Consider the following 14742-nt stretch of genomic DNA (forward strand, 5'->3'; position numbering starts at 1 on the left):
GTGGACCTGTGAGTCACGTTCAGAGGATCAGTCGCTTTGGTCAGGGGTGGGTGGCACAGCTGTTTTCAGCCACGGAACAATGAGTCACAAACTCGTGAGTTTCCAGTCCTTGGTAAAGAAAATACCCACGTAGCTTCTCTTGTGTTTTCATTGAGAAATGAAAGAGCAGGGCAAGAGTTAAATAATTAGGCTGCCTGGGTCAAGTACTTATTGTATAATGACTTCTTTTTTTTTTTTTTAAGAACACATATTGAGAAGTAGCACATTATTGTCACAAATAGAAAAATGCCAGTTTCTGAAAAAAGCAAACAAGATCTGAATACAAATATTTCCTGAATAATAGAGCCAGAAAACTAGTTGCAAGGGTCTATTGCCTAATTACTCTCCTGTCCTTATTTCTCATAACTTCCCTTACTCTGAGCTATTAAAAGGCCATTGCTGAATAATTTTTCTGTCTAGTTTTCACACTCCATTATCATCTTTTAACAAATCAAACAAGTCTGTCTTTTGCTACAGGCACTCCATGCTGCTCTTCTGCTTATCTGACTGAAAGGCAAGAACCAACCTTGCAGTATTGTTGCGTCCATTTGTCTGAAAATCACTATTGTTACTTCTGTGCTGAGAACCATCTCCATAGAGAGGCAGAGGAAGATCTGTCATTGTAATAAATTCCCAATTACAAATTGCATATATATTGATTTTCTTATTCTTTCTAATCTCCACCTGCTTTGTTGTCTCAATAAGCTATTATGTCTTTTAGAAGACAGTAACTAATCCAGGATCATATTGTGTTTCATTTAGATTTCATTTTATTTAGCTGAATGGTCTGTGGAACAAAACAATACTGAACAAAAGAAGACCTAAAACCAGGCTTCCTAGGCAGAATGTAGGCTTCCTTGATATTCTTACAGCTTAGCTCCCATGTTTGCATTCAATATGTTATTTAAAAAACACCTAAGGAATCATTTGTGTTTAAGTGATGTTCTGTTAGGCAATTAGTAAGCTGATGCCTGTTCAGAGGTCTGGAAGTATGTTAGAGCAGCTGCTTGTATTGCTTTTGTATAATAGGTTTAAAAAAATCTTTGCCTACAGCTTGCAGGCAGATGCTTTCACTGTCCCTATGTTAGGTTGCTATGTTTTCCTTTATGTATGCATCAGTGCTAAAACCAGCAATGGGTTACTGTTCATGCAGAAATTTTTAGCCGTGGCAAGAGTGGCTGTTGATTTTTATGTAGATTTCTGCAAATAGCCAGTGTCTTGCTAAGATTTTGGAGTGCCATTTTAAACTTAATGTTGTTGATGATACTACGTTTAAGACAATAGAGATGTATTTGTAAAACTAAGCAAAATTCTGTGTCGTGCTATCATAGAGTGCAGCGAAACTGCCAAATATTTGATTTGTTCTATGTGTGTGACCACCTGAGATTTTAATAGGGGTAATTTTATGAATAGAACAGGTGAGATCCAGCTCTCTTCACCAAGTTCAGAAGGCAAGCAGAGCACTGCATGAGAACTTCCTAAGATAGCACTTCTCAGGTCCTTTTGGTGGAATATTTTTGGCATTGATGTGTATATTATTTGTAAATTTAAAAGACATGAAAATATGAGTGTGAAACTAACAGTGACTAGTTACACAGCCCTTCTTTCAGGGCTGAGGAATACCTTTTACAGGTATGTTTAAGAATGGTTCAAGAAATCTGCTTTTCATGAGGTCACCAATATATGTGTAGTGTTGTTCTAAAGTCATTCAGCTGTAAGTCAGTAGCATAAAGACTGGGATGAGTTCTTTACTTTAAATTGATCCTTGACATTGTTCATCATCTATGGACTTGGAATAACTTGCCCAAACTAAAAGCACATTGTACTCTCATAGTTGGAATTATTATTTTGGTAGAATGTTCGGTAGTTCTTTTCCCAAGGTGATTGTGTAGCAAAGGGAGTGGAAATATCTGGTGGCAAGATAATTGTACTTGACAAGAACAGGAGTCAGAGTTCCCCGGGTGGTTATCCAAGTGGGGCTCTTGTGTGCATGACATCTCCTTCTGCCCCCTGCTCTGAACAGCTTTCATCAGCACCCTCGATTTCTGTAGTCTATATTGCAAGAACTGCCACTATACAATAAAAATAAACCCTCTGTCAGTCTACTGGATGCCTTTTGCACTGCTAAAGGATTTAATTATTATGGGAACTGAGACAGGGCACTGGAGGCTGCGTGGAGGTGTTAAACTTGCTCTGCATCTTGGACTTCATGCTGCTCTCTTGTTGAAAAGGCAGCTTTTGTGTGTGGTTTTGTAGGGTCTCCCATGGACTTTATCTGCCAAAGACTGAGGGCCAGATCTGCTAACAATTATGTTATGAACCTTTACTGAACCTGCCTTCATACTGGTTATAATGAGCTGTTTGAAACAGCCATCTCTGGTATGGTAACTGAAAAATAATTTTCTTAATTGAATTTTACAAAAATATGATATTAGTATCTTAAGACTCAGCACATGGTATGGTTCAGTAACGCAGACTTCTCACTGGTGCCCACATACTCAATTTAAAACCGTGATTGTACTGCATCAAATTACTCAGCAGACTAAGAGTCCAGATAATGCTAAATTATACTCTGCTGCTCAGCTTTCTAAGTATTTGGTTTATTCAGAATTTGATTGTTTTAGGCTATCTAATAAATTCTGACTGTTGCTCTAGGATTTTTTTTTTCTTCTTTTCATGAATATCCTTCATTCTCAGAGACCATGCTCGTGATTGTTTTACTTTGTAAGATGGCAAAAGGACATCCTTCGAAATAGTTTTGGACCGTTCCTTGGTGTACTTCAACTGTTACTGTTAGGCAAGGTATCAGTATGGTTTAGCTGTGGCATGAAATGGGCCACATACAGAGGTGACAGTTGAATTTCCATGGGCATTCTCTCACTTCCCTCTGCTGAGACGATCACAGCTTTTAATTCATACTAGTGGAAGTAGGTATTTATGCAATTTTGACACATCTCCCACACAAATTTGGACTGCCTTCAATGATGTGTTTCATTTTGGCAGACAGCTTGGGGTGAGTGAATGCAGCCTTTTAGACAGCAAGCGCCTCTGACCGTGCACAGCTGAAATGCTTTGTGTCAGGGTAACCTTTCACTGTTTGTCAGCCTTCTTAAGGAAAGAAACCTGCTGCAGCTTCAGAGAGAGTCATCTGATTTTAAGTTGGTGTTGTAAATTAAAGTTGCTGATGGTAGATTTGTTCTCAAACTTACCAATTCTTGCATTATGCCAATACTTCGCTTTGAATTCCTTAATTAGGAATGTTATTCATTTCTCCCTGGAGAAATGAAGTGCAGTTTGCCTAATGCTGGGTGGATTTCAGAGTGACATGGTGGAAAACATTTGTGTGTAAAAAGATGTTAGTCTCTAGAGTTTTAGAGCTGTATTTTAACTTCTTAGAATTTTTGGAAGTTGAGAACTCTTCTTGCATCCTGTGCAACAGGAGTTGCAGTAGTGGATCAAACCATTGTTTCATTTACTTGACTATCTCATCGTCATCACATGGACCAGATTCTTCAGAACAGAAACCCTGTAGGTAACTGTGGAGGATGTAGCACCCAAGAGTGTTTTTACTTCCAGTCCTGCAATTTTACTGATGAGTTTGTTTTCCATTCATGGCTATTCCCACTGGTTTGTGATTTGGGATTCTGGACTTAGCCGTTCTACTTACTTGAACTGCAATCCTTGAGAAGTATTCCCTGAATATATTGGAAACCCCTGTCCTTGCCACGGAGAGCATGGTCTAATAAACTGAAAACCTGAAGTGACACACGAGCAAAAATAGGACAGTGGATTTTTCAAATAGGTAACTAGAGGACAGTTTTATTCACATGGGCAATTTGTAGAGAGCTGTAGTTAGATCCTTCAAGTCTTGCTAGGAATTTATTCCATGATGATAAGAGTTTGGAAAAGAATACACATATGCAATTCCAGAAAACATTTGAAGTGTTTAATGAATCATGTATGTTGACACTAGTGAATGTTAATAAGAATACAGTTCCTTTCTGTTGAAGTGGTAGACCTAGTACATGATCTGTGATCTGCTGGTAAGAAATGGAAGAGCATAGGAGTTATTTGGGTTAGGTTCACCTTTGATAGGTAGTGAATAACTCTGTGAAGGTCATCAACCCCCCTACTTGTGTTGAATTTCCATGCAGGATTCAGTGCTGACAACTTTTGAGACTTCTTAAGTGCTTAGAAAAGAACAAGTTTGTACATGCTAACTTAAAAATTGTTTTTAAACCCACACTGCAGGTATCTGTAAAGGAATTGGATAGCTGAAGTCCAGTTCTGGCTTGTAGAGCCTGTGCCCAGGGTACTAGAGCCACAATGTATTCCCAGAGGAGATCTAGTTCAAATGGTGAGTTCAGTCCTGCTTACTTATAGGTGAGGAGTAGAAATAGAGAAAGGGATTGTGTTTCTGTAATGGAGCTGGAGTCAAGTGTGGATCCCTCAGGTGAATTATGTGCCTGTACTCTGTGTGACAGCCTTTTGCCACACCTTCATAGGGCTCCTTACACCCCAAAATTAATTTTCTTTGCACAGGTATAGGGAAAGTAAGAGGTCTTGTCATCTTACTAGAGACTTTCTAAAAACCAGGCATGGACATGAATAAAAGATACCAAGATACAATGGAGGCAGCTTTTTAGTGTGCCAAGCTAATGATAGGGAACAGATGCATTGGATGTTCTCTTTAGCACAGATGTGAAGATCTGTGTTTCATACTGTAGCTGTAAGGTTTTTCATGCTTCAGTATGGATATAGTTTTTTTCTCTGATTATAAAAGCACTGAGTGCTAATTTGTTTGAGGCTTTCTGTCCCCTTTTCTTAATGTATCTGTGAGGCTGTAGGCTTCAGGATCCCCCCCCTGCCCTGAATAAGTTTAAATACTTAAGGTAGATATGTGTTTTGAATTTTCTGACAACTGCTAATTTTTCATCAACTAAGTTGAAATGTGAGTGATTAAGAAGCCTAAATTGGGACCAATGTCAATACATCCCAGTAGAAAATCAATGTCCTTTACAGGACAGCTGTCCTTCTTACAGAAGCAGCTTTCCATGTCATAATTGTAAATATACCTTGCAGCACAGGGGGCCACTGTCTTACTTTAAATAGTTTTGTCTGGAGTATTTTAACAGCAAAATTTTAACACATTTATTTTCCTGTGTTTGACTTTTATTTCATTTCCCCCCTCATTTAATCATTAGTGACTCAAGTCTCCTTTTATTGTACTGTTCTTTCCCTCTTTCCCTTTTCTCTCTGTTGTCTATTTTGATTTCCTTTTAAACTTCTCTTCAGTGTGTGTCTGTCCCTTTCCTGTTCCTTTTCCTGTCATCATCTTTTCATTTCCTTGTTGCTGTCTTCCTCCTATTCATGTTCTCCTCAGGACTATTTTCCATGTTCCTTTTATCTTCCTTTTTTTTTGCATTTATTTGTAAGACACTGAGATCTTCAGTGAAAGACATTTTAGGGCTGTAACTTTGAGATAGAGGACAGATAAGGCTAGTTATTTGAAAAGGTAAATAAATACAGGAACCCCTTAGGTAATCTCAGTGTGCTTTGTATGTTTGATACTGTGTTAGAATTGCTGTTCTTTTTGACAAATACTGCAGAATAAATTTAGTTAAATCTTGCTCATGGGGAACAACGGACTACTCTAAAAATTGCCCTTTGCAAACAGATGCTGTCCTGAACTCTCCCACCTGTGCCTCTTGCCAATGACACTTAGGTAATTCCTGTAATTGAGGTTTTATGGTCCAAATATTCCCATCTGTTCAGTGACTGTACTTTCCTGAATTTCTCAGTTTTTATCTTGCAATAGTAAAGGAGAAAAGGTTTCTGGTGTTTTCAGGCCCCCCAGTGATTCCTGTTCTGATGCAGGTGATAGGCCATAGGAAGTGTTTGTTAATCTGTTTCTGTGACCATGAGTAGAAGTTACCACTTTCATGGCCTTTTGGAGTACTTAAGGGACACAAGACTTGCTCGACCCATGTTACTACAGTGCCAGCATAGCCAAGGAGAGAGCAGGGAATGTAAAACAAGTCCTGAACTTTTTTCCTGCACTCTATTCACTCGATATCAGTATTAATAAAAGCTGAGCATCCTTTGTGCTTCCTCAGCTTTTTTCAAGTTTCAATTTCCATTTTCTTTCTTTGAAGCACAGAGAAGAGCAAATATACATAAACAAACCTTCATACTCAAGCCAAAATGTAATAGACGCAATTGAATAGTAGTCAGGAATTTTAAGAAGAGCTTTGCTATGAATATTTAATTACTACATTAACCGAGCAAATAAAGAACATGCTATTAATATTCATACAGTGTTAGCAGTGGTTCAAAGGAATTTAATATGTTTTATAGTTCATACAGCATCTTATGTGTTGTGTAGGCCTTCAAAGAATGCACACATCTAGAAAGGTAATAACACTTCAGATTTCCTTAGCTATTCCTTAGACCTGTGAATTGAGAAGTGTCTGTTGTTCTGTGCATAGCACATTTCTTAGTAAAATTCTTCACACTTATGTAATGGTATCAGTCTTGAATGCTTTGTTACCCCAAAGTGGTTCTTCAGCAACTATACAAAGAGCTAAGGTATAGGCTGTAAACAGGGGAGATACTGATAATGAACCTACTTCTTCCAGGACTCAGTGTGCTGTCTGCTCAGTATTTATTAGTGTACCTCCTTTGTAACTTTTTGGAGAGCAAAGTTTAGGAGGTATTTAACACTTGACTTCTTTGCTTCTGCTTAGAGCTTTAAAAATATTGATCATCTGAGTGAGCCAGAAGGTTTTTGCAGAACAAGAGACCAAGTGCAGAACCTAGGACTGAATTCCTTTGCTGTGGATGATGTGTTCTTCCTGTGTGCGTTGGTTTCTTTTTTAAGTGTAATTTGCAAATTAATGGGTTTAATCTAAGAGTGGAAAAAAAAATAATAATGCTGACTTGGGGTGTTGTGGCACTTAAAAGAAAAAAAGAATAATGCTGACTTGGGGTGTTGTGGCACTTAAAAAATCTCTGGAGACAGCTTGGTAGCTTTCATTTGCTTACTGAAAATAGGAGCACTCATCCTCTCATGTTGGTCTTTATATTCCTTATGGCCCTTTTGCCTACACTCACTAAGACTCTGGATTTAAAGAAAAGATTTCAAGAAAAGCTGCACCCATTTGAAAAAGAAAAATGTTACAAATGCCATTCCTGACTCTGATATTGCTCTTTTCCCTCTTCCTGGCTTATGAAAAGACATTAATAGATGTTGAATTAAGACTTCATCAGTGGGTCCATACTTCATTCACTTAGAAATCCTTACAGCTATTTTTTACTGCATATAGTGATAATTACTCCTTTTGGCAGAGCAGAACTAATCTAATGTACTTTGGCTGCTGAAATCTGTGAAGGAGCCAGGAATGATTTCTGTGTTGGATTGTTAACCCTGAATGTGCAATTCTGTCAGTACCACAGTGGGGCTTTGTCTGATTACCTGGTAATCTGGTGTTAATGACCGTACAGGTCTTATAAAAAACCAGTGTCATCTAAAAGAGGTGTAAGTGGTCCTGTTTTGGTAACCCTGTGTTTGGGATTGTTCTGTCAAAGACGGCATGTGCTGGGCAACCATCCAGCCTGGCTTACAGAAAGGAGCCCTTGATGCATGAGCAGCTGTATGTCTAAGTACCTAACTTTCTCCCGTTATTGGATGTGACTGAAAGAATTTTAAGGAAGCTAAACGTTTCCTGTGCACACACGTTCTGTAGGAGCTGATGAAACCCTTGGGTCTGTATCTCTAGTTGCTGTTGCTTTCTCCTTTATGTAGGTTCAAGGTACAATTTTGGTTTTGCTGCTGTGCAGCTTTGCTGTGGTCACAGTATCTTGAGTTGCTGGCTAGAGGTGATGGCGCTGCTTGGTCACAATAGCAAGCTCTAGGATCTTCCTCAAATTTGGACTCAGCAGCATTCAAACAGCATTCTTGTGGAATTTATGTTCCTCCTATCAGCATAGTTGTTGCAACAAATACTAAAATAAGTGAGAAAAAAACATCTGCAGCCCTCAGGGCATTAACCAACTTCTTTCAAAGAAATTTTGAAGAGATAAGTTCTTCTGTTTCTTTGAAACAACTTTCACATATGAATCTTGGTGACAGAATGTAGTGATAATTACTCTATATAATTTAACTTCCCGTTAAATCCATTACGGCAATTTTCACATTTCTTCTCATGCTCAACAGGTGTAAGTGCATTATTTTCCTTTTTGCATGCATTCCGAGGAACAGGGTGGAAATCAAAATGAGAGATTCCCAGCTAATCTGTTCTCATCAGCATCCCAGAAACGGACAGCAATGGTCAGGAACTCATGTTTTGCAGTAAGAACTGAGGGTGTAGGAAAGAGCATTTAAGTGTTATGACAATGCTCTGTTCTATTCTTCTACCTTTTATCCTTGTTTAAGTCTGCTTTTCTAAGACCACAAATCACCAGTAGAAAAACCTCCCATATTCACAAACCTTTATGTGGCTCCTTGTGTGCAACATCGGTATTTTACAAATTAAAAAAAAGAAAGTAACTGTACCTTCTGAGAAGTGTGAATTGAAGCCAAATTTGCTCATCTCATTATTTTGTACTTATATACTGCTTTTGAATGTCTGGGCTTTCCTCAACTATTTTTACCATAAAAATGCTGCTGTTATGTAAAATGCTATCTCTTTTTGGTTTTGTCCCTGAGGCTCTTTAAAGACTAAGCCCAGGCAGATAGCTGCAACAGTGCAGTTTATAAAGTGGTGCCATTTAGAGGAGGAACAGGAGGGGAAGATTTCTGGGTGTTCTATCATTGGCATGCTGTGTCTCTTCCACAGGAGCTAAAGTGGATTTAGTGGACAATGGGCTAAGCAGAGTCCTTTTTTCTATGTTTTTCCTCTTTGATCACATTATGATGGTGGCAGGAGCAACTGACCTCAATTCTCATGCAGTTAATGGGAGGCTCCTGAAGTTTGTGTGGGGTTGGGAACACGACATGCAAAAAACCAGTGCGATGATGAAGGCATGGGTATTCAGTATCAGCAAACATGAATCACACTGGGGGAAAAAACACTCTCCCTGACACTGAATGATGGTGATCCATTTTGGTTTTGATACCCCTTATACCCCAGCACCTGTTTAGACTGTCTTAGATAACTCAGGCTGTTCTCTAGTTTGTCCTAAATGCTGTATGAGCGTCTGATCCAGATACAAATATAAGGGAACTGCCAGCTTCCCAAACTTGTGACTAAATATCCATGCTTGTGACTCAATTGCCACAATAAAAAGGAGGTGGAAGTTGAAATGAATGCAAATAGCTTTTTTTACCGCTATTGGTAATTAAAACAAAAAGTGAGTTAGAACTCTGTCTTTCCTAAACATTTGTCATTTCTTGGCCTTTCAGTTTTCACTTGCCTGACTGGTGTTGCTGTGTTCGAATTTCATATAAATGTCTTGTGGCAAAATTTGATCATCGGAGCTCTTTGTGGTGGTCTCTGAATGCCTGCAGAAGTGCTTTTAGTACAAAGGATACATCCAGATACTGAATATTATGGTCTGTACCGAACAGACCTTTATTCCATTGAAGTACTTCAGTGCTAAAATATATTTTCTGAGAAATACCACTTAGATTATATGAATAGAGCCTATGTGACTTTTATTTTCTTTTTTTTCTTTTGCATTTTATCCTTCACTTCATTAGAGGTCTGGTTAGAGAAATCCATCTTCCCTGTGGGCAGCTAGAGCCCTGCCTGTGCTTTTAGTGTCTAATTAGTCATTTCTATTCAGTACCCTTTGTAAAATATTTCTGTGCATTTCTGTCAGCACACATAACCATGTCCTGTGTGCAAAAAACCTCAAATAAATGTTTCTTCTGTGTGAAGTAGCAAATATTATGGTAGAAAACAGCATACTTTCTCTGTAGAACTTGATATAGTTTGGTTTGCTTGCTCTCTTGTACTTAAAGTTCAGACAAATATAGCTCCAATTATATAAACCATACCTGCTTTTTTTAGGTGGTAGACATATTGTTTTTCAAACTTGCTTTTCATTTCAGTAAGTGTTGTGTTAGTGCCTCTTAAAAAAATTAAGTTCAGCGCAGAATGGACCAGAGGCCACTAAAACTCTAACAATCTATTCCATAAAAACACAGTGGTTTATCACAAGAGTTATCCCATTTCAGCACTCCTGACAATGACAGCGTTTTGGGTTTGTAGTAGTGTGCCTGCTTGTGCTGTGAAACATAAGGATGATTTAGAAACATCTTGATAATCTATAGATGTTAATATTGAAAATTCTCAGAATCCTGAACCCCCATCACAGAATGGGCATGGGTTGTGATTTCTGTCCCTCTGTGCGCTGGATGGGCTCTCCTCTCATGGCTGTGCCTGCAGGTGAGTGAGGGAGAAGTTGTGTTTTTCACTGGTGTTAACATTTTTGGACTGATGGCTTTACTGCCCTACTGCAGTGTTTCTTCTGATCTGTGTATTAAGAATCCTGGACTGCTGTCTCCTAATATAGCCATGCAATTAAAAAAAGGGAGGAAGAATGAAAAACAAGTATCATGAAATTTTCCAAGGGAATGTTTTTAAGTTATTTTTTTTAAAGAAGAGAGACCTATTCTTGTACTGAAAGACAACGTTTCCTGTGGAGAAAGCTTTGAGAGATCAGACCAAGTGAGAGATATTTAGCTCTCCTTGCATCTCTGAGAACTGGGTACCCAACTGCTCTAACGATCCCTTGCGGTGTGCCGCAGGATAATGTTTTCCTTTGAAAAAGAAACACAATAATGTAGTAGGTTTCCAAATATCCCGAGGACTGTACTTACTAATGAGAGACTGCAGCCTGATGGGGCCTTTTTCTTATTGCCAGCGAGGAGGGTTGTCTTTTATAGAACTTCCTAGATTTTAGCATCATGCTGTTTTTTAGTTTGGAGGTTTCTCTTACTAATTTGTACTTCTTCATACAACAACCACAGCGATAAAAATCTTTGTTTTCAGTGAGGAAAACTGTTTCTTTAAATGATTGCATTATAAAGTTTTAGAAATATTTCTGAAAGTTTTCTGGGTAAAATAAATAACTTTTCCAAAATGTGAGTAGCATATAATGAAGAGTTTTTAAAAGACTTTTTTTTTTCATATATTTTATTGAAAAATGAATTAGTTTAGGTATTAACATGTGTTTTGTTTTAGTAGCCTCACAGTTTTATCCTTATAGCTTCTGTGGTTAGCTTGATAGCTAGTAATAAGACCTTCATTTTCATTTTACAAGAGAAGACTGATGGATATTGAATTACTAGATCACCAACTAAAATTCACTAAGCAGTCTTTGAACTCTCATGGGTTAGACTGTTACGTCAAGGTGCCTTTTCTGCTGAAGGTGCTGGTTGGCACACACTCATTGATGATATGGGCCCATCTCAATGCTGCAGATTTGACAAATGCTTATTCTTTGGTTTCTAGAGCCCACAGGACATGTAATATAACTGATGTGTTGTCATTCATATGGTTATTGAATATTGGATTATAATTATGCCATACCTGTTTAATGTAATGATACAGGTCAACTTAATGAATTAGTATTTTTAAAAAGTGGGGGACAACAGGCAATTAGATCTAGTCTTCTTTGGTATCTCTGTTAGAATATTCAAAATAATTTATCACATATAGTGTAGGTGCTTTAATATTTCCTTTAAAACATGTGGACTTGTAATTTCTTGTAATATGCTTTCCACTCTACTCACATATAATTCCTAGTAATGATAATTTAAACAAAAGGCCAGTTTCACAAAATTGTGAAATTTGAAAGAAATTTAAAGAAATTTGAAGAAATCAATAAGTGTTGTTGAAAAAATGCTGCCATCTTTATCTTTGATTGTAGGAGTCCTCTGTTAAGAATAGTTGGAGACATTTTGAAGAAGGGAAAGAGCACTTTGTGCATAACTGCTGATCCATTACTCAGTTCTTTTAGCTCTATGAAGAAGCTGAGTGCAACTCACTAAAATGCTCACTAGTGAATCTAGGTCAGATTTTAGGCCCATGACAGCTCCTGTCTCTCCCTTAACTTATTGCTCTCTTTAGAGGTAAACAACTTAATGCAGCTGTAAGCATTCTTTGCACTGACAAACTTCAGCACTAACTAATCTAAACTCAGAGCTTGGGCTTTAAAAAGGCAGCTGAGTTTTCCGGTGAGGATCACATCTGTCAGTGGTTTTGAGAATTCTGATGTAAGAAAATAGATGGGTGTTGAAGTTGAATCAGTATTGTGCATTGGACAAACCCAGTGGCCACTGATAGCTTTTAAGACAAATAATAAAAAAACTGGGGGAAAACAAACAGAAAACAGTAATCACTTTGTATGTGCCATCTTGTTTTTAAAGCTCCAAACTCCCAAACCAGCTTATCTTCTGGTTCTTTCTGCCACTCTCATAGTGGGAAGAAGCATATATTGTTGGACATGTCTTGGCCTTCTAACCTTGCGATTTTGGCTTCAAAATTATAATCTTTGTGAAACCAGATGAGCTTCTGTATTAACTAAGCAAGCTAGACTAATTTTTAAAGTTTCACTAGGCATGAAAGCAGTCTGGCACAAATGCTGCCTTGTCCTTCAGCAGCCCAGCAGTGGCTGTCCCACGTGAGCTGGGGGGCACAGGCTGAGGAGGCTGTTTGAAGTGGTGGGGGAAAAAGGGTGGAGGCTACAGCTTCACCTGGTACATCTGGGACCGCTTACACTTGATGGGGCAGTTACCAGTCACAGGTTCCTTCGTGGGAGCTTTGATTTGCACAGGGACTGCCTTTGAGATGCTTTGCAATGAGCTTGTTGGCTGTTGTCCTGATGTCCATAACCATCTACTGGAGCTGTTGGCTCTTGTAGCTTCTGTGGTGAATTAGTGCTTTCATTTGTGTAACCTTGCTGTAAAGCTGGTCTATCAGGTGCTCTGTTTTTAATGTGTCTGTCCAGTTGGTTCTCTGTAAGACATGAAGTAGGGCTTCCTGTTGACTTGATGCTTTGTTGTCTCATGCTGAAGGTAAAGCACTGACTTATTTTGTCTGAGTCAGCAGTTTGGGTATTTATTACATGGCACTCAGGAAAGGTATGGCTGTGACACTGAATATTAATATCAAAACCACTGCTTTGATCAAAACATTAAGTAGAAACAGATAGCAATTCTATAATCCATTGTAATTTAAGTGAATCCTCACGAATCCCCTATAACATGGAGAACTCCAGGAACTCCATTTTAATATTGAGTTGCTAGATCACTACTTTTAAAATGCATATTCAAAGCACAGTGCTGGGTCATTTGAAATGCTGTTGCTTATAAATATTGTATCTGCTTTTGAACTGTCAATCATAAGAGTCTACAACAGCATCTTCATGGTACAGATGTCCTCATAAGGTGCTAGTACCTTACAATGCTAATCATTACCAAGAAGGGATATTACCCTTTTTAGCTCTCCCTCTTAAGTTCTGGCAGTGCTGTTGACAGCTACTGCCTTTTGTACTGGCCTTTCAAATGAAATAGGCTACAGGAAAATGCAGTAAAAGCCTTTTAAGGAGAGCACTGTGGCAGAATCTTTATTCTTTTCCAAATTCAGGTGATCACTGATATATGTGGATTCAGTACAGAAATCAAGGTGGTCTTAGTATCTTAAATCTCTACTAGATAAATTGTAAATGACTTCTCAACCGCAGATTTCATCTGCTCCTGTGCTCCAGGTGGAGAATTCATATCCATAATGTCTTTAGTGTGTTAAAACAGGGCACATGTGTTCATTAAACATTCAAACTAGATAACAGCTGAAAACACTTGGTTTATACATGAAGAATAACTTTCATATATTGATATCATTTTATTAAGGTAAATTGCTTTGTTCTATGCTGTCTGTGGGGAACTGAAAAGTAAGTCTGTTTTTAGATTAATATGTATCTGGTAGCATATTGCCATGTCTCTTTTTGTTTACATAAAATGAGAGTAAATAGTTTCTGTTCTCAAAGTGTCTACTCAGAATTTGGTTAACACTTTTGAGTCTGAAGGGAATTTTTATGGCTGAATTAGAACCAGTAGAAGATCACAGCACAGTGTAAATACTGACTTCCAAGTAATTGTATCAGTGAATTATGTAATGTTTGTGACCAGTGTGAGCACATAAGTTGTTAATAGTCACACTTGACACTTAGTATTTTTGTTTTCTTTCCCCTAGTTTCTTTGCTTGAAGAATATAAGGACTTTTCTCTCTGCATGTTGTGAAATATTTGGAATGAAGAAAAGTGAACTTTTTGAAGCATTTGATCTGTTTGACGTGAGAGATTTTGGAAAGGTAAGGATCCTTTGAATTATATCCTGAGTAACACCTGTGTGCTGCTTGAGTATAGAAGACTTGTATGGCATCTGTGGTGTAGGAGGTGTGACTAATGAATGAGCAATCATTACTGAAAGAAGGGTGGTGAAGAAATAAGAAAGCAGAAAAAGTAGATTTATATTGCAGGGGCTAATAAAGGGCAGAGAAAAATCCCTGGTAGGAAAGTTCTGAGGGTGTGAAAAGCAAAGATAAATTAATGAAGGAAAAAAATGGTTTGAAAGATGCTGAGTTAAAGGTAAAGGAAATGCAAGATGATGGCAAACTAGGCGAGTGCTATCTGGTGAGATCCCTTTGGCATAGATAGTGTGGATTTGGAAAGCCTGGGCCTGTACATTGTAAGACC

General features: G+C 38.1%; 1 protein-coding gene across 2 annotated transcripts in view; it reads left to right on the forward strand.

Moving 5' to 3' along the window:
• The window catches only part of VAV3 (vav guanine nucleotide exchange factor 3), a 154862-nt gene that overhangs the window by 14837 nt on the left and 125283 nt on the right, over positions 1-14742 (forward strand). For both annotated transcript variants that reach the window (XM_027880454.1, XM_027880455.1), the window contains exon 2: positions 14241-14357. In XM_027880454.1, coding sequence (XP_027736255.1) covers positions 14241-14357 — 117 coding nt within the window. The remainder of the gene's footprint in view (positions 1-14240; positions 14358-14742) is intronic.

Source organism: Empidonax traillii, unplaced genomic scaffold (assembly GCF_003031625.1).
Source record: "Empidonax traillii isolate 1590-97213 ecotype Southwest subspecies unplaced genomic scaffold, ASM303162v1 scaffold69:size3087049, whole genome shotgun sequence".
NCBI lineage: Eukaryota > Metazoa > Chordata > Aves > Passeriformes > Tyrannidae > Empidonax > Empidonax traillii.